Source organism: Rhincodon typus, chromosome 5, assembly GCF_021869965.1.
Source record: "Rhincodon typus isolate 14 chromosome 5, sRhiTyp1.1, whole genome shotgun sequence".
Lineage (NCBI taxonomy): Eukaryota > Metazoa > Chordata > Chondrichthyes > Orectolobiformes > Rhincodontidae > Rhincodon > Rhincodon typus.
Window position 1 is genome coordinate 52,921,286 of NC_063336.1, and position 25,169 is coordinate 52,946,454.

The 25,169-nt window shown below is 40.5% G+C and overlaps 1 protein-coding gene across 6 annotated transcripts in view; it reads left to right on the forward strand.

Annotated features, from left to right (window-relative positions):
* The window catches only part of hdac1 (histone deacetylase 1), a 77,121-nt gene extending 52,323 nt beyond the window's left edge, over window positions 1–24,798 (forward strand). For 5 of the 6 annotated variants that reach the window (XM_020534799.2, XM_048596963.1, XM_048596960.1 and 2 more), the window contains 4 exons: window positions 2,260–2,390; window positions 6,374–6,526; window positions 19,890–19,944; window positions 20,742–24,798. In XM_020534799.2, coding sequence (XP_020390388.1) covers window positions 2,260–2,390; window positions 6,374–6,526; window positions 19,890–19,944; window positions 20,742–20,772 — 370 coding nt within the window. In that variant the 3' untranslated portion in view covers window positions 20,773–24,798. Of the gene's footprint in view, window positions 1–2,259; window positions 2,391–6,373; window positions 6,527–19,889; window positions 19,945–20,176 lie in introns of all 6 variants that reach the window. The other variant, XM_048596961.1, reaches the window with a different exon arrangement.
* Window positions 24,799–25,169: the final 371 nt, after the last annotated feature.

The following is a 25,169-nucleotide window of genomic DNA, read 5'->3' on the forward strand; positions in this document are numbered from 1 at the left end:
GAAACTGCCATCCTTACCTGGTGTGGCCTATATGTGACTCCAGACTCAAGTTTGACTCTTAACTGCCTCTGGTGATGCCCTCATCTCATGAATGAACATTAAAAAAAAAAGAACTTTCAAAAGGGAGTTGTATACCACCTTCATAGAAGTAGCACAGTCACAATGGGCTGAACGATCTCCTACTGTTGTAAGGCTTCGCGGGATGAAAATAATAAAGGTGATGGGTGGGGCGGGGTTTACCCACTGGTTAGTGAATTCCAAAGTACCTGCTGTGAAAACCTGCTGCTTCAGTCCTACTCAGGCACTTGACATAAATGGGCCTTTTACCTTGGAATGAAAACCCCAAACTCTCAGAACGTTTGGCAGCTCCGAATCCAGTAGCTCCATTGCAGGGCAGCACCAATGGGAATGCAGTGATGGCTGCTCCCTTATTGTACCCACTCAAAGCTTAGGATTGTCACCGGATTTCTTGAGATAGCTGAGTGTTTGAACCAGGGGGGGCAAAGGGGAGGAGGATCATTAGGAACGGCATGAACAGGGCTCTCAAAGCCCCAGGCTTTTTCCTGAAGGAGGGTCCTGACCCGAAACTTCAACTTCCCTGCTCCTCTGATGCTGCCTGGCCTGCTATGTTCCTCCAGCTTCACACTGTGTTATCTATAAAAGTTGACATGTCATGTGCAGCTGTATAAAACTTCGATCAGGCCACATTTGGAGTATTGTGTGCAGTTTTGCCTACCACACTATAGGAAGGATGTGGAGGCTTTGGAGAAGATGCAAAAGAGGTTTACCAGAATGTTGCCTGGATTGCAGTGTATTAGCTGTAAGGAAAGGTTAGACAAACATGGATTATTTTCATCAGAGTGTAGGAGGCCGAGGGGTGACCTAATAGGAGTATGTAAAATTATGAGTGGCATGGAGAAGGTGGACAGTCGGTCTCTTTTTTTCCCCCATGAGAAAAGGTCAAATATCAGATGGCATAGGTTTAAAGTGAGAGGAGGTAAGTTTTAAAGAAGATGTGCGAAGCAAGTTTTTTGAAACAGAGGATGGTAAGTGACTGGAATGCACTGTGGGGGAGGTGGTAAAGACGCATTTAGATAGACACACGAACAGGCAGGGAATAGAGGGCTACGGACTATGTTCAGGCAGGTGGACATCATGGTTGAGCAGACATGGTTGGGCTGAAGTTTCTAGTTGTGCTGTTACAAATTCATCATTATTCTTTCTGCTGTGCCCAAAATAATAGTCCAATTGTGTATTCATGCCTGGTTTCATTTTGTTCCCCAAACTGGATAATCTGCAGGCAACCTTCATCTCAGTATTTGAAATTTAGAGAAAGATGTAAACCAAAAAGAAGGTTGGCCTATTCCTGTGCTGTACTTTTCTATGTTCTAAAGATTGAGGAAGAAAAGATGAGTTTGGGGGTTTGCAGGTGTTGTTGATTTCATAAATGAATATGGATATGTAGTAACCATATATGTTTTGTAAGTAAGCGTAATTGTCTATCTTTCAACTCCTGATCTCAAATGGTTTAACATGCACTTATAACACTTAAACTCTGAAGTGGTGGACACTTCAACTTTATGTAACAGTACAATACTGGTGTTATAGATACTGTTGGTTTTCATTTCTACTGAAATCAATGGAAACTAAAATCAGATTTCTGTAATTGGCAGCCCATCACATCACGGCACGGTGGCTCAGTGGTTAGCACTGCTGCCTTACAGCGTCAGGGACCGGAGTTCGATTCCAGCCTCGGGCGACTGTCTGTGTGGAGTTTGCACATTCTCCCCGTGTCTGTGTGGGTTTCCTCTGGGTGCTCTGGTTTCCTCCTACAGTCAAAAGATGTGCAGGGTAGCTGGATTGGCTATGCTAAATTGCCCATAGTGCCCAGGGATGTTTAGGTTAGGTGGGTTAGACAAGGGAAATGCAGGGGTGGGGGGAATGGGTCTGGGTGGGATGCTGTTCGGGGGGGCGGTGTGGATTTGTTGGGCCGAATGGCCTGTTTCCACACTGTAGGGTTTCTATGATCGTTTTCTTGCATATGACGGTAGTTTGCAAATCATCTTTACTGATTGGAATATGCATTTTGCACATGCATGAAATCCTTTTAGTTCTTTGTCTAAAAAAAATTGAGTTTCAACTTTATAATTCACTGAAATGACAAGTTAATTTTAGATGAAAGATTTTCCTGTTCTGTATAAAATTGTACAATTGTACTTGGGGAAAAAAAATGGTGTATTTTGTCTTATCTCATTGCAGAATCCGGCTATTTGAAAATCTACGTATGCTACCTCATGCACCTGGTGTCCAGATGCAGGCTATTCCAGAGGACGCTATTCAAGAAAACAGTGGAGAAGAGGACGATGATGATCCTAACAAACGAATTTCAAGTTAGTGGTAGTCTATCAATATTTTATAACATTAGCTTTCATGTATTTATTATTTATATTTTATATTTAGGAAATGTAAACCCACAAATAACTCTCACTCTGGGAGTCCAAGGTCTGCCACTCTTAAGGAGCTTATTAGTGATTTCTTGTGTTTCCTGTTCTTTTATCCAAAGAGTAATGCTGGTAGATCTTGCGCAAGAAGGTTGCTTTGCATTTTTGTTATGTTGTTTGTTATTATTATGATATTGTTATTATTGTTCATTCAGGGGATGTGTGTGTCACTTACTAGGTCAGCACATATTGTCTATCACTTTTTACTTTGAGGAGGTGGTAGTGGGCCACCTTCTTAAACCATTGTAGTCTTTATAGATTAGGCAAACCCAATCTGATGTGGAATTCTTGGATTTTGACTCAGCGATAGTGAATGACTGACAATATGCTTCCAAGCCAAGGTGATGTACGGATTGAGAGGAAACTTTCAGGTTTAGTGTTTCCATGTATCTGCTGTCCTTTTCCTTCCAGGTGGTGGAGGCCACATGTTTGGAACGTGATGTCAGAAGAGCTTTGGTGATTTGCTGCAGTGGTTGTTGCAGATGCGTCTGTGCATTGGTGGTGAGGGGAGTGAACGTTTAAAGTTGTATGTGGGGTGCCAGTCAAGTGGGCTGCTTTGTCCTAGGTGTTGTCAAGTTTTTTGAATGTTGTTGGAGGTTCACCCATCCAAGCAAGTGGACAGCATTCCACCACAATCCTGACTTGCGTCCAGTAGATGGTGGACAGGCTTTGGGGGTTAAAAGGTGTGTTGTTGCAAACTACTTTAACTTGCTTTTATAGCCACACAATTGATATAGCTGGTCCAGTTAAGATCCTGGTTAGTGTCACCCCCAGGACGTTGATATTGGGAGTTTAGTGATTGCAGTGCCATTAAACATCATGGGGCAATAGTTAGATTTTCTCCCTTTTGGAGGTGCTTGGCATTTGTATGGCACAAATGTTACTTGTCACTAATCAGCTCAAGGCTCAATGTTGTCTGGGTTCTTACTGCATATGAGTTTGGGCTGCTTTGATATCTGAAGAGTTGGGAATGGTGCTGAAAATAATGCAGTCGGCAGTGTACATCTCCATTTATGACCTTATGATGATGGAAACAGCTGAAGATAGTTTGGTCTAGGACACCATCCTGATGATTTTCTGCATTTAAGTCCTGGACTGAGATAATTGACCTCCAAAAACACAACCATCTTCCTTTGTGCTAGGTATGCTTCCAACAGTGTAGATGCTTCCCCCAATCCCATTGATTTAAATTTTTCGAAAGCTCCTTGATGCAGTACTTGGTTGAATGCTCCCTTGATGTCAAAGGTGATCTTTCTCACCTCAACACTGGAGTTGTCAAACCCCTTTGTCTTACAGTATCCTGTGTCTTCATTGGTTTCTTCATGTCAAATGGTGTAAATTGAATTGTCTAAAGATGAGCACCCATAATGCTAAGGACCTCAGGAGGATGCTGAGCTAGTCATTCACTCAGCACTTCTGGCTGAAGGTTGTTGCAAATGCTTTTGCCTTGCCTTTTGCACTAATGTGCTAGACAGCCCATCATGAAGGAATGGGATTTTTGTGGATCCTCCTCTTCTGTTAATTGGATTAATTATCTACCACATTCACAAATGGTTATGACAGAACAGTTCTTTGTGGAATTACTTAGCTCTTTCTTTTTGAATGCAGTTGCACTGTTTCACATACAAGTTGTCCTCCAACTTGGCAGTATTGGTAGCGCGTGGGATATGCCAAGTCATGAGGTTACAGATTGTGATTGAATACAATTCTGCTACTGCCTGTGACTCACCATGCCTCATGAGGGGCAAATTTTTGAGTTGCTAGATTGGCTCAAACTCTATTCACTTTAACACTGTTGTAATGCCAAGGTGGGACACCAAAATGGAAGACCGGTAGAAAGTGGTTTGAAAAGGTCAGCATGGAGTGGTATGTGAGGCACAGGAAGGCTGGTTTACTTCAGTCAGTATACATGTAGGGGAGTAATGTTTGAGAGGACAAGTGCTGGTGGACCTTGACAGATCTGGCAGCATCTGTGAGAGAGAAACAGAGTGAATACTTCGAGTCAGATATGACTTCTGTAGAACTGGACGAGCTGGATAATGGTGTTTTTTGTGCTGTGGACAGGGGTCCAGAGTGCTATCAGCAGTTTGAGTCCATTTTCTTCTTTTCACACCTGTCATTTATACTAATTTTACATCTCTATCTCTCTTTTACCATGATAGGCATTCCCTTTGCCTTTTGGTCTGATCACCCTCATAGTCTGTCCCATTCGATCATCCCCTATCCCTGTCCGTGACATAAAATTACCATATCAGCCCTTTTCAGTTCAGAAGGATAGTCATTATCAGACTCAAAATGTTAACTCTGCTTCTCTCTCTGCAGATGCTGCCAGACCTACAGAATCTCATCAGCACTTTGTGGTTGCTGGAAATCTGAAATAAGGACACAATTTATTTTGCTTAGCAGAGAGTTCCAGTTTAGGTGCACGTAGTTGCCTTCAACTGAGTGTCAGAAAAATGGGCATATGATTAATTTTGCAAAACAAGTGGACAGTAATTTGCTTGAAGCAAGGTAACACGTGTTGAGGTCTGGTGTGAAGGTGCAGCAGTGTCCCATGTGAATGCGGCAAGTTTGTTTCATAGATTGTTTCTCTGCTTCTGCTTTCTGAGCAGTCCCTGGAAGGGCAAAATTCTGTCTAGAGCCACTCACAAATATGTTGGGTTGAGGATGTTGAACTTTAATGTAAAAAAAATTCATGGAAATGTAAACAGACAAATATTGCCATGAGCCCCAAGGAATAGATATCAGAAGTGTTGACTAAAAGATAGTTGTTAAGAAGGCCTAAAAGGAGGAGAGGGAGATGAAAAGGCAGAGTGCCCTTCGGATGTAGAAAGGCAAGGAAACCTTAGGAAGGAAATTCCAGAACTTGGAATCAAGATTGCTAAATGGGATGGACAAATGGGGATGAGCAACAAACCAAATTTGGAAGAATACCAAATTTTTTTTGATATTTTAGAGGTCATGGAGGTTGCAGATTGGCAGGGAGAATATCTAGTGGAACCAGAAATTATCCTTGTGTGAAGAAATATTTGGAAATGTGTCCTTGCCGCTATACACAGGTGGCCTGGGTACAAAACCAGCAGTACAAGAAGATGATTCTGTCAGGAGGTACTCCGATCAGAGGCCATTTTTCTCCCATGTTTGCTGCAGTTTATGAGTAAATACAGCAATTTGAAATAATAGCTTCAAATGCCTCTGTCTTTAGATTTTCTGATTTTCAGCTTGTGGGAGAAAACAATATGATTTATTTCCACAAAAAAACACTTGCTGTATCAGCAGAAATATATTTGAAAACTGAGGTTTAACTGTTGTGCAACTTTTCTTCCAGGACTCTTAAGATTGTGTACTTCTAAGATAGCAGAGCTTAATGGTAGCACTTCCTCCTGAGTCAGAATGTTCTAGGGACTTGAGTATAAAATTTAGGCTGGCACTGTAAAATGTTATATTGAGGGAATGCTGCATCAGATGGTGTCTTTTGAGTGAGACATTAAACAAAGGCCCTGCCCACCCTTTCAAGTAGAAGCAAAAGATTCCATGGCAATCTTTTTTTTTTCTCAGCAGTGTAGAATTCTTTCTTTTGGCCTGAACATTATTTATCCCACAAGAAACATTTAACAGGTTTCTGCTCTTTATTTTTGAGATCTTGTGTGAAGTGTGCTGTTGCATTTTCTACATTGCAATGATGATTGCACTTTAAATTTATTTCAAAGTGCTTTGGGATATCCTGACGTCATGAAAGGCGTTGTATAAATTAAAATCTGTCTGACTGGCCGTCTTACTTTATGTCTATGAATAATATAAACACATAGGATTTTAAATTTTCTGATTCCAGATTAAGGGCCTTCACAAATTTATTTTTGGTTTTGTTGTAGTTCGAGCTTCTGATAAAAGAATAGCCCGTGATGAGGAATTTTCAGATTCTGAAGATGAAGGAGAAGGAGGTAGACGAAATATTGCAAATCATAAGAAAAGTAGCAAGCGAGCACGAATAGAAGAAAAGAAGGAACTGGAAGAAAGAAAAAATGGTAAGTGCGCTATGATCTGGATTTTGCAGTGATAATGGCTACAACTGTTAGTATTTGCTACCGTTGTTCTCAGAGTCCACATAAGTGGAATAATATGGAAAGTTGGATGTTGCTGGCAGTGATTCTGCACTCTTTCAGAGGGGATGCTGTTGAAATGCAATGGCCAAGTAATTAATGAGTTGGCAAATAGCTCCACTTCTACACTATTTAGCCTTGCTGTTAAAAACATTGAAGTTACAACTCCGTGAATAAAGTCGAACTGGGTTTTTAAATGAACTAGTGATATTTTAACTTCTTCCTAGTTCCAATTATTAGTTATTTCACTCTGTGTAAAACTTAAGTTAGAAACGAACGATAATAAAACTTATAAACTTGCTAGCCTGGAGCTCTGTGAGTATTATAATGTGATTGGCTACTTATCCCTCTTGCTGTTATCATTGCTACTGGAATCTTGGAAATTCCTTTGTCTTGGAGAGTTTCCAAGGGGAAATCCAATCAGAGACACCACTGGATCTTTGTGGGCAACTCTTTCTGAGATCAGTCATGTGCATCATTGCTTCACTGCTCACTGCAAAATCCAGCCCTATAGAGTTGAACTAGAAGAATTAGTATTAGAATTAGAATATCCTTTGTTGTCATGTACACTCATAGTATATTTACAATAACCCAATTGTGCAATAAACAAAGTATGCAAACTAGGAATTCTGAAAAGAGCTCAATGTTACTTTAATATTCAAAAGTAGTGATTTGACAAAACTAAATGTGATTATGAGGAGAATGATTACACTGGAGTTGAATTTATTAGTTTTTTATTATGTTACTTAATTTTAAAAGTGACTTACAGTATTGGGATACAGATGGCTTGCATTATCAGAATATTTACACGTAAGCCTAATAAATTTGTATTTATTGATACCTTGAGAAGATGTTTGCCATTATAGATGCAAATTTTGCATAGAGTGCTTTGATATATTGTAAGTGACAATAGATTAGTTCAAGAAGGTACAGACAACAACAATAAATATCATTCTGTTTAACAAAATAAAGAAATAAACTGGAAAAATATCTTCCTTCAGCAATATAAGACAAAAATATCAATATTTTGAAAAATTATGAAACTTAGTTAAACTTTATAGAAAGTTGAACCTTGGTGTTCTAGACTTCTGAACGATTGTTTGCAATTATTGGTGATTTGTTGAGCATTGGATATAGACGTAGGATTATTAGGACAAAGGAGAAGTTGGAAGATTTTTTTTACCCTACAGAGAATAATTAGACCATCGAATGTCCTAAATTAAAATCTATTATACTCCATTTCAGTTCATCATGCCCTTTCTCTTCTGAGTTCACAGCCCTACTATCCTCAATAAACCTCTCTTTTCAGAAACACAAATTCTCATTGTCACCCATGTTAGTTGCCCATCTCATGTGGTCTTGGTAGTCCCTTTGTATCAATCAGATAAAGGCTTTCTTGTAACATTTTCCACCCACACTTCTCTTCTACACCCTAGTCCTACCTCTCTTTGTGTCCATTCCTGAAACAAGCTATCTCCCAATTCACTCAGAACAGAACCTTCAAAATCCTCACTGTATCATTGGTTCTCTGATTGCCCCAGTATTTCTGCAGCTACTGATTTTCCCAATCACTTTTTACCTCCATATTTGAAACTCTAAACCACAATAAATTATTGTGTCATGTTGGCCAACCCCCAACCCCTCCCTCCCAGTTTGGCTCACAGCTCTGCCCCCTGGGAGACAGAGAAGTGAAAATATATGGCTGACAAGTGGTTGACATATCCACTGCTCGATCTGGTTCAATGATCTAAAACAGTATCTAGTCCTGCTCTGTCTGTTAAACCTGTTAAATTTTCCAGATTCATCCTGCAATACAAAGATAATTCCAGGCTTTCTTTCTCTATTCCAAAATATCCTCTTAAACCCCTCTCCCTTGACTCGACAATTCTCATCTCCAACAAGAAGTGTATAGAGCTCATGGTTTTCCTTGTCACTAGTATCAAGACCATCCGATCAGCTCTTCTTGCTGTGTACTTTGCTTCCACTAGTTCACCTGGCTAAATTTTCTCCAAAGTTACCTCACCCCAAACCTGAATTCTCATCTTTCTCTAATTTCTCTCACATTTCCCCTCATGAATTCTCCACCTCACTTTGCCCTTGAAACAAACCACCTGCTGACTTGATCCTATTCCACTTCAACTGCTGATGACCCAGCTTTGTGATCTCCAATACTTAGATCCACCGAGCCTCTGACAGCTGATTTCACTACATGCCTGTGTGCATATTGATCATCATGCTACTGCGCGACCTCTGCTTCCAGAAGCCCGTTGCTAGAGCAAAGTGCGTGCTCTCAAGAGGCTTTGCCAATGTATTGTATCGTGTTTCAGTTTGATCCACATTGACTATCATTGCAGAGGAAAGCAAGTTCTGTGGTGTCAATACAAAAAAAATAAGAATTGCAGTAAGAATTGATTTGTAAAGGCAGTATATTACAATACTAGGAACATAGGAGGCTGTTTAGCCCTTCATGTCCATTTGGACTGTCTGCAAGAGCAGCTCAGCTAGTGCCACTTGACTGAGTATTCTGTGTAGACCTACACATTTTCCTTCAGCTGTTTATCTAATTGGCCTGTGCAGTAAGAAGAAAAATTACAAGGAACACTGCCATGTCCAATATCTAACCAATACAAGCTGACCAGTGTCCCTGGAAAGAATGGCGACCACAGAAATGACCTTCCACTCTTGGAAGCAGCCAGCAACATTCTGATGTTCCAGAGCCACGATTTGGAGGCCTACGTACAGCAGAGTGATGTTAAGAATCACAGAGTGAAGCAGTATTGATGAGTGATGTGGATACTGGAAATCTGGAAAAAACACAGAAAATGCTGGAGAAACTTAGCAGGTTTGGCAACATGTGTGGAGAGAGAAAAACAGAACTAATGTTTTGAGTTTGCTATGACTTCAGAAGTAATGCGTGACAAATCTGGACCATCTTAAAAAGAAACCAAAAATGTACAACTTTCACGTGGAATTGGAAGAATGAATTATTGTTCACAACTGTAAAAGATAATAGTGTTTGCCTTAAATGTCACCACGTTAAAAGCACAATGATGCACAGTAAATTCAGATCGTTTTTCCTTGAACAGTATTCATTGGACAGTCAAATTTGACAAACTGAAGGCTGTTTTGAAAGCTCAACAGTCTTTTTTTTATATAAACAGCAGCCAAGGGTAAGGCCTGCACTAAATATGATTTTACATTTGTCATCTTCAAGCAAAACTCGAGAAATCATTCATAGATGGTGAAGTAATTAATTAAGTAATAACTGTGGTTACTGACTCTTAAAGAACACGGAAGAACTAATGATGGCAATCCAGAACATGTCACTTGGTGCTTTCAAACAGCAAGGTTGTTCAGTGATGTCTTTTAGCAGCTATGGCAGGACATGAAAGACTGTGAATGATTCTCACTGCAGTTAGATGAATCCATAGACATGATCACACAGCCCAGCTGACTATTTTTGTCCACATGATTTGTAAGGACATGACAACTGAAAAGGATCATTTGACCCTTGCCCCTTCAAGAGAGAACAAGGGGTGAAGGTAGCTACAATAAATTCAAAAGGTACACGCTTGAGAAAAACATTCCAATCAAAAAACTGATATCCATCTCTACTGCTGGTGCACAAGCTACACAAATGTGTGTTCTGTTGCATATTGCAGAAATAGACCTGATTTACCCTCCTTTTTTTCAATTACCACTACATAATCCACCAGCAAGCCTTAGAGGAAGGAATTAGAGATGATGGAAACAAGTCACGTTTGTCTTCAATTCATAAACGTTGGGGGTATTGGTTACCAAATTCCGTAAGGTGTTTGATTAACAAAACAAAGGACTCGATATGGAGATAATTACTGTGCAAAATGATATTGAGTTGAAAGTCAGATCAAGCGATAATCATTTTTTGGGGATTTGTAAAAGGAGAAAAGTACCTGTGCTTTTAAAGTGAAAGCTTAATTTAACTTCAAATACCTCTGTGAGACAGCATTTTCCCAAATAAAGATAATCGTTTCCACGTGTCATGCCTCACAGAGAGTTATTCGATGGATTGTATATGACTAGCATCTCAAACTACAACCCGACTTCAAGGTACCAGCAGATAATGTGCAATCACAGGTATCACACTGAGACTTTATGAATACAGGACAAAATGAATAACTATATATACTTGGTTTTAGATTCAAAAGCACTACAAATAGACTGTTAATTTTATGTTTTCTTCAGGGTGGATCCTAAGTTACACATAAATAAACTGGTCTTTTTCCAAATGGCAGACAGTGACTAGTGGGGTACCGCAGGGATCAGTGCCAGGAACCCAGCTATTCACAATATGTATAAATGATTTAGATGAGGGAAATAAATGGAATATTTCCAAATTTGCAGATGACACAAAGCTGGGTGAGAGGGTGAGCTGTGAGGAGAATGTACAGTTCCTTCAGGGTGATTTGGAAAAGTTGAGTGAATGGACAAATGCACGGCAGATGCAGTACAATTTGGAAAAGTGGGAGGTTATCCACTTTGGGAGCAAAAAATATGAAGGCGGATTATTATCAAAATTGCTATAAATTGAGAGGGGGAATGTGCAATAAGACCTGGGTATCTTCATACACCAGTCTCTGAAGGTAGGCATGCAGGTACAGCAGGTAGTCAAGAAGACAAATGTACGTTTACTTACATAAAGAAAGGAATTGAATAGAGGAGAAGGGATATCTTGCTTGCAAGTTAGAGGCCCAAACCTACCAAACAGAGTCCTGCTGCCTATGGCCATGCCTAAATGACGTTACGGGCTACAAAATGAAACAGTGTAAGATAGCGGACAAAGATACATCCCTTCCTGGTGCACTCAATGCTTTCTATGCTCGGTTTGAGCAGAATGCCAGTGGTGCGGCCGTGCCTGCCCCGACAGTCCCAGACACACCTGTTCCATCTGTCACCACTTCGGACGTCAGATCTGTCTTCCTGGGAGTCAACCCAAGGAGAGCGATGGGTCCGGATCCGGTCGAGCACTGAGATCCTGTGAGAACCAACATCTTCAGCATCTCCCTCCTACAAGCCGAAGTCCCCATCTGCTTCAAGAAAACCACCATCATCCCCGTACCCAAGAAAACACATGCAACGTGCCTTAATGACTACCGCCCAGTGGCTCTGACCTCAACAATCATGAAGTGCTTCGAGAGGCTGGTCATGGCCCACACCAGCTCCAGTCTCCCAGCCTGGCTTGATCCCCTACAGTTTGCCTACTGACATAACAGGTCCACAAACGATGCCATATCCATAGCCCTGCACTCATCCCTGGAACATCTGGACATCAAAGACACCTATGTCAGAGTCTTGCTCATTGACTACAGCTCCGCCTTCAACACCATTATTCCCTCCACACTGATCTCAAAACTTTGTGATCTTGGTATCAGCTCTGCCCTCTGCCATTGGATCCTTAGCTTTCTGACCCACAGACTGCAATCAATGAGGATAGGTAACTGCACTTCCTCCACAATAACACTCAACACTGGATTCCCCCCAAGGATGTGTCCTCAGCCCCCTAACTGTACTCCCTTTATATCTATGTCTGTGTTGCCAAATTCCAAACAACCGCCACCTACAAGTTCGCTGATGACACCACCGTAGTGGGACGGATATCTAGCAACGATGAGTAAAACTACAGAAGGGAGTAGAGGGCTTGGTGATGTGGTGCAATGAAAATAATCAGTCTCTCAGCGTCGATAAAACTAAAGAACTCATCATTGACTTCAAAGAGAAAGGAGGAGAACACGCCCCCATCTACATCAATGGAACTGAGGTTGAGAGGGTGAAGAGCATCAAGTTCCTTGGAGTGACGATAACCAACAACCTGTCCTGGACTTCCCACCTAGATGCGACAGCCAAGAAGGTACAACAATGCCTCTTCTTCATCAGGCGGTTCAGGAAATTTGGCATGTCCATAATGTCCCTCACCAATTTCTACAGATGCACCATTAAAAGCATATTGTCTGGGTGCATAACGACCTGGTATGGCAACTGCTCTGCCCAGGACAGTAAGAAACTACAGAAGGTGGTGTGCATAGGCCAGGCCATCATGGAAGCAAATATTCATCCATGGATTCTATTTACATGGCTCGCTGCCATGGAAAGGCTGCCAATATCATCAAACACCCATCACACCCCAGTAATGATCTCCTACAACCTCTTCTGTCAGGCAGAAGATACAGAAGCCTGAACACACGCGCAAGCAGGTTCAGGAACAGCTTCTTCCTGGCCATTATCAGACTGATGAATGGACTCTAGCCTCAAATAATGCTGATCTTGCTAATGTTGATCACACCCAGCGCACGCCCTGTACAATGTAACCTGTATGCCTCTAAGTTTTTTTGATATGTACATTCTTTGCTTACTATGATTTGCCTGTACTGCTCATAAATAAAGCTTTTCACTGTATTTTGGTACACAAGACAATAAATCAATCAATCAATTATAAAAGGCCTTGGTGAGAGCACACGAGGAACATCGTATGCAGTTTTGGCCTCCTTATCTGAGGAACGATGTTCTTACTAAAGGATGTCAAATGCATTGTTGTAGAATTTTTCTGATGAAGGGTCTAGGCCCGAAACGTCAGCCTCTCTGCTCCTGTGATGCTGTTTGGCCTGCTGTGTTCATCCAGCCCTGCACCTTGTTGTCTCGGATTCTCCAGCATCTGCAGTTCCTACTATCTCTGAGAAACATATCAGCTGTGATTGCATGACAGAGCAGACTTGTTGGACCAAATGGCCTAATGCTGCTCCTGCATCTTATGGTTACGGGGGAGTGAAGCGAAGATTTACCACACAGATTCCTGGGATGGTGGGACTGACATAGAGGAGGGGTTGAATTAGTTAGAATTATTTTTGCTGGAGTTCAGAAGAAATAACCTGCCGTAGTGCATCACCTCATGCTTGTCCAATTGAATTCCATTTGCCACTGATGAGCACATCTGATCAGTCCTTCTGTATTCTTATGTAACCTAATGCCATCCTCCTCACTATTTACCACCCCACTAATTCCATATCATCTGTGAATTTACTGATCAACCCTCTTGCATTCAAGTCTAAATTGTTTACATATACACAAACATCAAGGACCCCAGCACTAATCCAATAGACACAAGCATCAAGTCACAAAAACACCCCTTGAAAATTGCCCTCTATCACCTCCCGCTCCGCCAATTCTGCATCCAATTAGCCAAATTTCCTTGGATTCCTGTGGACTCTTACCTTCGCTATCACTCTCCCTTGTGGGATTTTATCAAAAGCCTTCTGAAGTCCAAATAGACTATGTTTGATACATTTTTCTCATCTACACCCCAGCCACCTCTGAAAAATTCAGCCAAGGTGGTAGGACATGATCACTCCTTAACAAAACAATGCTGACTGTTCTTGACTAATCCCAGCCTCTCCAAGTGCAGATTAATTCTGCCCCTTAGAATCATCTACAGTAGTTTCCCCACCACTGAAGTTAGACTGACTGGCCTGTAGTTACCTGGCTTAAACCTTGCTCATTTCCTGAATAACAATACCACATTGGTTGTCCTCCAGTCCTCTGGCACCTCTCCTATGTCTAGAGAGGAATTGATCTTATTGCCAGAACCCCTTCTATTTCCTCCCTTGCTCCACTCAACAGCTATTTCATCTGGCCCTGGAAATTTGTCTACTTTTAGGGCTGCCAGACCACTCAGAGCCTCCTTGCTGTCCATGCTAATTTCTGACTCTAGTGAGCACCAATACAAAGTATTCATTTAGAACCCTACCTACGTCCTGCAGCTCCACACAGAAATTATCACACAATGGACCCTACTCTTTCCCTCATTATTTTTTTATCCTTAATATACTTGTAAAAGAACTTAGGATTTTCCTTTATTTCACCTGCCATGACTTTTTCATGCCCACTTTTTGCTCTCTTACTTTTGTTTCTTAAGTTTCCTCTTGCACATTCTGTACTCATCTAGGGCTTCTGTTTTGAGTTCTCAGTATCTGTCATAAGCCTCATTTTTTCTCTTTATCCTATTCTGTGCATCCCTTGGTATCCAGGCTTTGCTGGATTTGTTGGACACCAGTCCCATTATTTTTATTGGAATATATTGACCTTGTACTCTCCCTGTTTGCTTCTTGAATGTGTCCCACTTCTGACACAGATTTACCAGAAGTATCTGCTCGCAGTCCACTCAAATCATGCCTGATCTTTTTAAAATCAGCATTCCCCCTGTTTAGAACTTTAACCTCAGGCCCATCCTTGTCCTTTTCCATAACAATCTTGAATCTAATGGAGCTGTGATTGCTGTCTGCAAAATGCCATTTCATGATCAAAAACAAAGTTGCTGGAAAAGCTCAGCAGGTCTGGTAGCATCTATGGAGGAGAAGACGGAGTTAACGTTTCAGGTCCGGTGACCCTTCCTCAGAACTGATGGTGGCTGGGAAAACGTCAGTTTATATGCAGAAAATAGGGAGGTGGGTGGGGTAGGGAGTAAACGATAGGATAGAGCCCAAAGAGAGAGAAAGACAGTTGGACAGACAAAGGAGGTGCTAACGATCAGGCTGGGAGGGTGAATAGTTGTTAATGGGGACTGTTAGTGACTAACAACAGAGGGTGAGTAATGGCAGGCTATGTGGTAACAAGGCCTGGTCTGTGGGGTGGGGAGCTGGGACATGGGAGAGTTTAGGCCCTAAAATTATTGAACTCAATATTGAATCCGGAGGGCTATAGGGTCCCCAAGCGGAAAATGAGGTGTTGTTCCTCCAGCTTGCGCTGGGCTTCACTGGAACACTGTAGCAAGCCGGAGACAGAGATGTTGGCCAGGGAGCAAGGTGATGCATTGAAGTGGCAGGCAACAGGTAGTTCAGGGTCTTTTTTGCAAGCAGAATTTAGATGTTCTGCGAAGCGGTTGCCAAGTCTACGCTTCGTTTCCCCAATGTAGAGGAGACCACATTGTGAGCAGCGAATGCAGTAGACTAGATTCTTGGAAGCGCAGGTGAAGTGTTGCTTCACCTGGAAGGTATGTTTGGGCTCTTGGATACTGGGGAGGGAAGAGGTAAATGCGCAGGTGTTGCACCTTCGCCGGTTACAGGGGAAGGTGCCATAGGGCTGTGGAGAGGTGTTGGGGGTGAAGGAAGTATGGACCAGGGTGTCCCGGAGGGAACGGTCCCTGCGGAAGGCAGACAAGGGAGGGGAGGGGAATATGTTGCCATTTCATGATACTTCACGCACTTCCCCAGCTTCTTTACCTAAAATTAAGTCAAGGATGGCACCCCGTCTTGTGGCACCTTCTACATACAGGCTTAAACAGCTCTCCTGAATGCATTTAAAGAATTCCATTCCATCTAAATCTTTCACACTATGACTACCCCAATTAATATTAGGAACGTTCATATCCCCAACTTTCACTACTCTATTTTACACTTATTTGAAATTTGCCTACATATCTGCTGTTTCTATTCAGAATGTTAAGAGACCTGTAGTGTACTCCAAGCAGTGTTCCTTTTTGGTTATAGAGTTCTACCCATATGGCTTCATTTGCGGAGCCTTCTAAGATGTCGTCCCTCCTTATTGCAATATGTGATTCCTTGAGCAATGTTGTGACACCCAATCCTATTTTATCTCCTTCCTTAACTCACCTAAAGACCCTCTTACCTGGAAAATTGAGCTGCCAATCCTGTGTCTCAGTGAAAGCAATGACATCATACTTCCATATTTTAATTTAATGAGTCTTCAATTCATCTGCCTGGTACAGCAGACTCCTTGTATTAAAATGAATAACATTCAGCTGTGCCAAACTCCATTGTGCGTTAAATAGCCATAATTTATATGCGTTTTTGACTCAATTGCTGCCTGTTCTAACTTTGGCCATTCATCTCCCTCACTGAATATTCACTATGGATTCCTCCCCCCACTCTGGCCAAATTATTTAAACCCTCTCCAACAGCACTCGCAAACCTCCTTGCAAGGATTCTGGTCCTATTCCAGTTCAAATGCAACCCAACATCTTTGTGCCATTGTCCCCAAATGATCACAGTGTCACAGAAATCTAAAGCCCTACTCCCTGCAGCATCTCACCAGCCACGCATTCATTTGGACTTACCTCCTATTTCTATACTCATTAGCACATGGCACCAGAGGTTTTTTATTCATTTGTGGGATGTGCATGTCCATTGCCTGTCTCTAATTGCCCTTGAGAAGGTGGTGGTGGTAGTGAGCTGCTTTCATGAACCGCTGAAATCTACCTGCTGTGTGTTGACCCACTATGCCCTTAGGGAGGGAGTTCTGGAATTTTGACCCAGCAACAGTGAAGGAACAGCGGTTATATTTCCTAGTCAGGTGGGTTTGGAGCGGAATTTGCAGGTGGTGGTTTCCCATTTATTTGCTGCTCTTGTCCTTCTAGATGGAAGCGGTCATGGGTTCGAAAGGTGGAGGATTTTGCAGTGCATTTTGAAGATAATACACACTGCTGCTGTTTGAGGGTTGATGTTGGAGGGAGTGGATATTTGTCGATGTGGTATCAATCAAGCGGGCTGCTTTGTCTTGGATTGTGTCAAGCTTCTTGTAGTCCAGAGATTACTATCTTTTGGATCCCTGTTCTTTAAACCACTTCCTAACTCAATAAATTCTGCCTGCAAGATCTCCTCCTCTTTCTACCTATGTCATCGGTACTAATATTTGCTATGACCTCTGGCTGTTTGCCCTCCTCCTTCAGAATGCTGTGCAGCTCTTCAGTGATATCTCTGACATTGGCACCCGGGTGTCAATATAACATCCAGGAGTCTCTTTTGCAGCTGCAGAAATGCCAGTCTGTTCCCCTTGCAGTTGAATTCTCTACCACTATAGCTCTGTTGTTCTTCTTCCTCCTACCTTATGCAACTGGCCCACTTGTGGTGCCATGAGTTGGCTGCCACTGCTTTCCCCTACACCATCATCTTCCCAACAGTATCCAAAATGGTATATCTGTTAGAAAAGGGAATGGTCACAAGGGCATTATCTAGCTTTCTGTATTCTGCTGGGTACTCACCCATGCCCTTTCTGCCTGTTCAGTCTTCACCTGCAGTATGACCTCCTTGCTGAACATGCTATTCACAATTGTGAATTCAGCATTGTGGATGCCCCACAGTGAATTCTCCCTTGCTCCAGCTCTGAAATGCAGTTTGCCAGTAGTCATATCTGGGCACACTTCCTGCACATGTGGTCACCAGGGACAACTGAAGTTTCCATGATTTGCCACATACACAGGAGGAGCATATCACAGATGCAAGCTCTGCTGCCATGACTTCCATTAAGCCCTTTAGTTACTCACTTCTTACAAAAAAGTTATGCTTATGTAAGAATACTATTACCTTATTTCCCTTGCACTAACTTTACTTCTCTTACCTTAGTTTGCTTACTTATATCACTATTATATTGGCCTGACTTATTCCTGTAGTTTATCAGTTAATCCCTTCTTGCAAAAGAAATATATTTTTTTAATATCCTGAACTAATCAACCCATCATTTTCCTGTCACTAGGAGATAGCAAGAACTACAGATGCTGGAGTCAGAATCAACACAGTGTGAAGCTAGAGGAACACAGCAGGTCAGGCAGCATCAGAGGAGCAGGAAAGTTGAAAGTTTCATCAGGACTGATGAAGTAAACATCGACCTTCCTGCTCTTCTGATGCTGCCTGATCTACTGTGTTCCTCCAGCTCCACACTGTGTTGACATTTTCCTGTCACTGTTCAATTTGTTTTCCCAGTCAGGAGTCTGCTGAAGCTGCAGCTGTTAAACTGTTTCTTGTCCCCTCTACACATTCTGTCAAATTCTGTTCTTTAACTCAGCCCCCTTCCTTGCCAACTATCTGAGATCAGTCTAGTATCCATGCAACCTTGGTGTCACAGTTTACCTGAAGGTGAGCTTCTAAATGTATATTCACTCAGATCACCTATTTCCACCTCACCTCATCCACTGTTGAAGCAGATTTTTCTTTTATGCTTTTACGGGATATGGACATCACAGGCAAGGCTAGCATTTATTGCCCATCCCTAATTGCCCTGAGGGCAGTTAGGATTCAACCACATTGCTGGAATCACATGTAGGCCAGACCAGGTAATGGTGGCAGTTTCCTTCCCTAAAGGACATTAGTGAACCAGATGGGTTTTACCAACAATCAACATTGGATTCATGGACAACAGACTCACCCTTAATTGCAGATTGTTATTGAATTCAAATTCCACCATCTGCCGTGATGGGATTCAGATCTAGGTCCTCAGAACATTACCTAGGTCTCTGGATTAACAGTCCAGCGATAATACCACTAGGTCATCGCTTCCGCTAGATTTGACTGTTCCAAAGCTCACTGGGCTTTTCTCCCATATTGTACCCACCATAAACACAGGATCCTCCAATAATTCTGTTGCCTGTGTTTTAATTTACTAAATTTTGTTCACCCATCACCAAGTGCTCACTGCCCTATATTGCAGGAACAGGAGCCACAATCTTGATTTTGAAATTCCTATCTGTGTTTTGAAATCCCTTTATGGCCTCACCTCTCCCTATCTCAAACTTCCAACCTTACAGCTCTCCTCAGTACTTTTGTTTGTCAAATTCTGGCCTCGGGCATCCGTAATTTAAATTGCTCCACCATTGGTGACCACACCTTCAACTGCATCAGGCTCTGAAATTTCTTCCCTAAATCTTTCTGTCTCCCTCTTTCTCTTTCTTCCTGTAAAATCTCTTTTAAAAAAACTACCTCTTTGGCCAAACTTATTGTCATCTTCCCCAATTTCACCCTGCGGCGCTAGATATCATATTCTGCATAGTACTCTTTCAGTGCACCTTGGCACATTTCCTTTAAATCGTAAATTCTATAAACATAAGTTTGTTGAAAATCTGATGATGTTCCAGTCGTATATATTGTATGTAAGGCTTCATTTTAATTCTCAGCTAATTTTTATCTCCTACGCCATGTGAACAGATTATCACTAATGTCTTGCTTCATTTACAAAAATGAAAAAAAGTCCCTGGTTTTCTGTTTGCCATGGAAAACTGTCTCAATTGATTTACTGTATAAGGTTGATGCAAAATTCAATTTGTATAAGAAGTTAAACTTCAATCCAAGAATGAGGAAGATCATTTCTGAGAAAATCAGGACAATCAATTCCATGGATTGAAATTAAGAAACTAGTGTTAAACCAGCAGAAAGGTATCTCTTCTACTAAGAGGAACATATCCTAATTGTATTTTCTTCTGTAAGTTCTTCTTTACCTTTAATCAACCTAATAATGACTGAACTGTTTGCAGATGCTGAAGAGGAAGACACGGTTAAAGATATTACAGAGAAAACTGATGTAAAAGGGTAAGCTGAATTGCTGTCTACATAATGTTTTAAATTAGTAACATTGTTCACTAGAGGTGACAACCTAATAAGCAAGTGCACCAAGGCAGAAATTAAACCTTCCTATTGATTTGTGCCTAGACCCAGTTGTTATCTGTATGAAAGTTTAAACTAAAACTAGCTGAACAGCATTGAATAATTAGAAGTTAATTTTACATGATGTGAGCTCACAAGTCATTTGTCTTTATCACAGCTAAGTAGTGATACAACTATGGATGAAGGCTGAGCGTGGTGAACCCATAATCCTCATATCTAACCATTAGCCTGCTTCCGGTGCTAGAGGATGCATGTCTTTGAGTACTGCGGCATCACCACGTCAAGCTTGTAATGTTCTGTACTATTATGTAATAAACTGGCACTTGCTTTTTAAATTTGTACGTGATTAAAGTAATATAAAGTTACCATAGCCCTGTTGTAGCATACGACTGCTGTCTCACTAGAGATTGAATGATGGTGGTTTAACCGGAGGGTCACTATGCCTCAGGCGAGGGGGAGAGGTTGAGATGTCAAGTCCTTCATGGTAATCTCAGCTGATGGCGGGAATTCAAAAAGGACACTTGACAAGATACCACAGAACATTGTCTAGTATCATTCAGTCCCTTTAGGAAAGGAGGGTAAAATGTTTAGAGGGAAGTACAGTTTTAATTATATATGGCCTGCATGGTCATTCTTCTATATATTAATACATATCATTGTATCATGTATTGTATATATGATACTCTAAAAAAATCACCAATTATATATTTTTTCATTGTCAGGATAAAATCTGAGCAACCCAGCAACTCATGAACGTTTGAAGTTCTTCTTGTTAGCAAATGAAGGTCACAGCTCAAAAAAATTGTTTGGAGAGACTGCAGACTTTTTGTATGATTTCAACGTGCTGCATATTTATTTCAAAACTGGGCATCTGTTTGTCGGTTTCTTTGTGATGTTCTAGTCAACAGACTTACAAGTAGTCCTAATTATGAAGCTGAGAGAAAGAAAGGTTATGTTTTGACAAACACCCTACCATGTTGCAAATAATAGCATTTTTAAAGTAATTTTTATCTGAACTGTTTGCTTTAAATCTGGTATTGGTTATCTTGTTGAAAATGGAGTTTACTACTTTTACAAATATTTGTAATTCAACAGTGTTATATGACCAATACTGCTGACAGTCTGTCAGATTGAAATAAACATCCATCTGCACTGTACGATAAACATTAACAGTACTACATTAATGATTTCTAGACTTTTTGCAACTTAATGTCATCTTCAATGCTGGTAATTAAGCTATCTACATTCAGCAACAATATCAGAGAATTTTTTTTGGTTTTAAAGAATGTTTTGAATTCTGACGAAGAAGACAGGTACTAATGCATAAACCATTGTCAAGCTATTGGTCTGGTAAAATCATCTGACAAGAAGAATATTAGTTACTCCTGTACTTTAGTTTCAAACCACTTTATTGCACTACAATGCAAGGAAGGAAAAGGGTTATAAAAGCACTTTATATGATTTGGATGTTTCTGCTTCACAAATTGAAGTATTTTGTCCAATTATATCATCACTTCCCGAGAAATCTCTGGATATCAAACCTAAGTGGTTTACATGCCCTTTTCAGGAATTTGATGTTTTACTTTGGGTTGACATGGGAAATGTCATCATGATTGTACTATATTTCGTTGTGAAGTAATTTCAATATCAGTGTGAAGCTTTACTTTACCCTTTAGAAGGTATTCGACTGGATTTTGCTGTTAAAAAAAATTCAAACGCTGCATGATGATAGCATCCTGCATTATTATCCATCATTCAAAAGCTTTGAATGATGTGAAGTTGCTGTACCTGCCTCATAGATACCATAAAATATAGAGCAGAAGAAGGCCATTCATCCCATCAAGTCTATTTCAGTGCTTAATTAGATCATGGCTGATCTGATAATCCTCAACTCCACTTTCCCCATAATCCTTCATTCCCTTGCTGATTGAAAATCTGTCTGTCACAGTCTTGAATATACTTAATGACCCATCCTCAGCAACCCTCTGTGGTAAAGAATTCCACAGATTCTCAACCCTCTGAAAGAACAGATTTCTCCTCCTCTTGTAAATGTGGAATCCCTTATTCTGAGGTCATGCCCTTTGTATCCTAAACTCTCCTACAAGGAAAAACAGCCTTTCTGCATCGACCCTGTCAATTTCCTTAAGAATCTTGTGTTTCAATAAGATTCTTCATAAATTTATCAGGAAATGTTGGGGCATGTCCACTCCAGTCTTAGTACCCTTTTAGGAATGTCAGACATAAGAGCAGGAGTAGAAAATTTGGCCCCATAATAATGCTCTGCTCTTCAAGGAAATCATGGCTGATCTATTTGTGGTCTCAACTGTACCGTCCTGCCTGCCCCCAATAAGTCTTGACTCCCTTTTTTAACTCAGCCTTGAATAAATTTAATGACCCTATCTGAACTGTTCTCAGAGGAAGAGAATTCCACCTACTTGTGACCCTCTGACAGTAAACAAAAACTCCATATCTCCATCTTAGCAAGGATATTACTTATTCTTAAACTGTGTCCCCTCATTCTAGTCAACCCCAAAAGAGGAAACTTCATCGCGGTATCCACCCTGTCAAGTTCCATCAGGAGCTTGTGTTTCATTAAGATCTCTCTCATTCTTTTATACCACAATAACCTGTTCAATCTGTCTTCAATAAAGAAGACCTTAATCCTGGGAATCAGTTGAATGAATCATCTCTGAACTACGTTGAATGTATTTATCATTTTTCAAATAAGGAGACCTAACTGTTGCATCAGGGCCTCCTGAAGTCGGGGTTGGGATCCCATGTGGCTAGTGGTGTTTAACTCACAAGCTGCAAGGCAGCAATGGCTGCCATGGGGCTCTGACAGAAGTTACAGCAACTATCTTCTTCCTCTGAAAGACATCTGCTGTCTTCATCTTTCCTTGGCTCCACTTCCCCTCTCTCAGATCTTCCTTGCCCTGTTCCTTACTCTAACCTCCCTGTCCTTTAATGTCTTGCTGGGGCATCACAACAATTTTCAAGCCTTAACTAGTGGGAAAAAGTTTGGAAAGTGCTGCTGTACTAAAATATGGTTTCACCAAGACCCTGTACAGATATAATATAACTTTCCTACTTCAATATAGCATGGTAAGTCTTAATTACTGCCAAATAAGCACTCAGGTAACCAAGAGTAACTTTTATCAGCATGGAATCTCATTCCTTCAGCTTGAGGAAATATGAAAATAATTAAACATCTTATTGCTTCTTTCTGTGACATCTCTCTTTCTTATTTCAATCTTTCTTCTTATTTGACTTTCTGCATCATTATTTGATTTGATATTTAATTCACTGTCTTAATAGACAGTCTCTGCTTCAGATTCCTGGATTATTGCTTTCTCATTTGAGTTGATGAGAGACACACTGTATAACTTGTTCACATAGAAACCAGTCATCCTGTGGAGGGTGCTGTGCTGTTTGAATGATTGGCTGTCAGCGACAACAGGCCATGGAAAAACCCATAGAAAGTCTATGGAAATGTACAAGCCTAACAAAGGGTACCACCATTCACTTATTGCTCAGAAAAAAATTCTGAACATTGTTTTTAAATGAACAAAAGCACTTTTTTTGTTGGGGAGGGCATCTTCATAGGAATATTGTTATTATTTAGAAATGATTGCTGATGTGCATATTTTTGTATTATACTGTAACCTCCTCAGCCCAAATGCTTGGGACCTAGTCATTTCAATATTTTGGAATTTCTTGGATTATAGAATGATGTTAGAATGCCTAGCCACAAGTGAGAGAACTGGGAAAAAAATGTACTGTAGATATAAATGCACGATACACAAAAGTGATAATTGTTTTATTTTTGCAAGTACTGAACCTTACTTTTTTCACTCATGGTATATTTAAATGATGCTAGAGTCTGCTAAAAGAAATGCTTGATGAACAGTTGTTTGTGAACAGTAGATTTGCAGACATACAATGCGTTGTTTTGTTGGGTGTGTTGAAAATAAGTCCTATATTTTTTAAACAGATTTGTTTTAAAACCTAGCTTAAACTTGAAAAAGTTGCCTGTTGTAAATCCAGCCATTAGCAATAGAAATGTCTACTCCCGTGTGCTATTATTGTTAAAATTTAGAAGTTACATTTTTTTAAAACATTCTTTCCCAACTATTGTGTTGAAGATTTCACTTGATGGTTGTGGTAAAGGGCACTTTGTTTAAATAAAAAATGTGTTTTTTGTTTAATGGTACACTGTCTGAAATAGTAATTCCAAAATGATGTGAAATACTTCAACATGTAGTGAAGGTTGAGATATGTTGTCAGGGCAAAATAGGAAATGCACTTCTTTGATGTCTGGCATGATGGAGTACTCCACTAACAATATCCTGTCAAGGTACCTCATCAAGTGCTGATGAAACTCAGCCACTAGCTGAGGTTCAAAAATGAATCTTCCAAATAGGAATTTAGTGGTAAAAAGTGTACTTTAACAATATTCCTAAGTGATTCAGAATTCTAAGTATCAGCTCTCCTATATTAAAAATGATTGGGGAAAATGAAATTCATTTAGCATTCCACTTGTGTTGCATGTGCCAAAACTGCAAAGATCTATAGTCCCTTGAGGATATGGAATGTGATTACTAGAGAACAGGGAGTGCAAGCAGTGTTGGGTCATTAATATTGTAGTGACTAGACTGAATGCCTTCAGTACATTCTCATTATATCTACATTATACATTAAAAATACCTTACTGTATACAGACATAAGAAATAAAACTCACTTTTTCTCTTGCTTATTCCAATTAAAGTGATTGATTTCTGATCTATGTCTTTCGAATGACATTTTCTTCAGTGAAAAGGCGATTTGGTTTTGTGTTTGGCAATATCTGCACTGTTCAAAATTGCAAGTGCAACTGTAATTTGAGATCTACAACAAAAAAAGCTTTTTAACCAATCTTTTGTAACTGAGTTATGTAATTAAATTTACTATTGCTCAAAACTACAAAGCTTTCACTTTTTGATTAAGAAATCTTTACTGATGTTCACTAGAAAACTTGGTACCGTATTGAAGATATACAGTTGATATTCTACTGTGGATGGCAAATACCATTTGCTCTAAAATTGTTCTCACTGTCTAAATACAGTACTAGAATTTATTTGAAATAGATTCTGCAGATGTAGATTCGAAGTCAC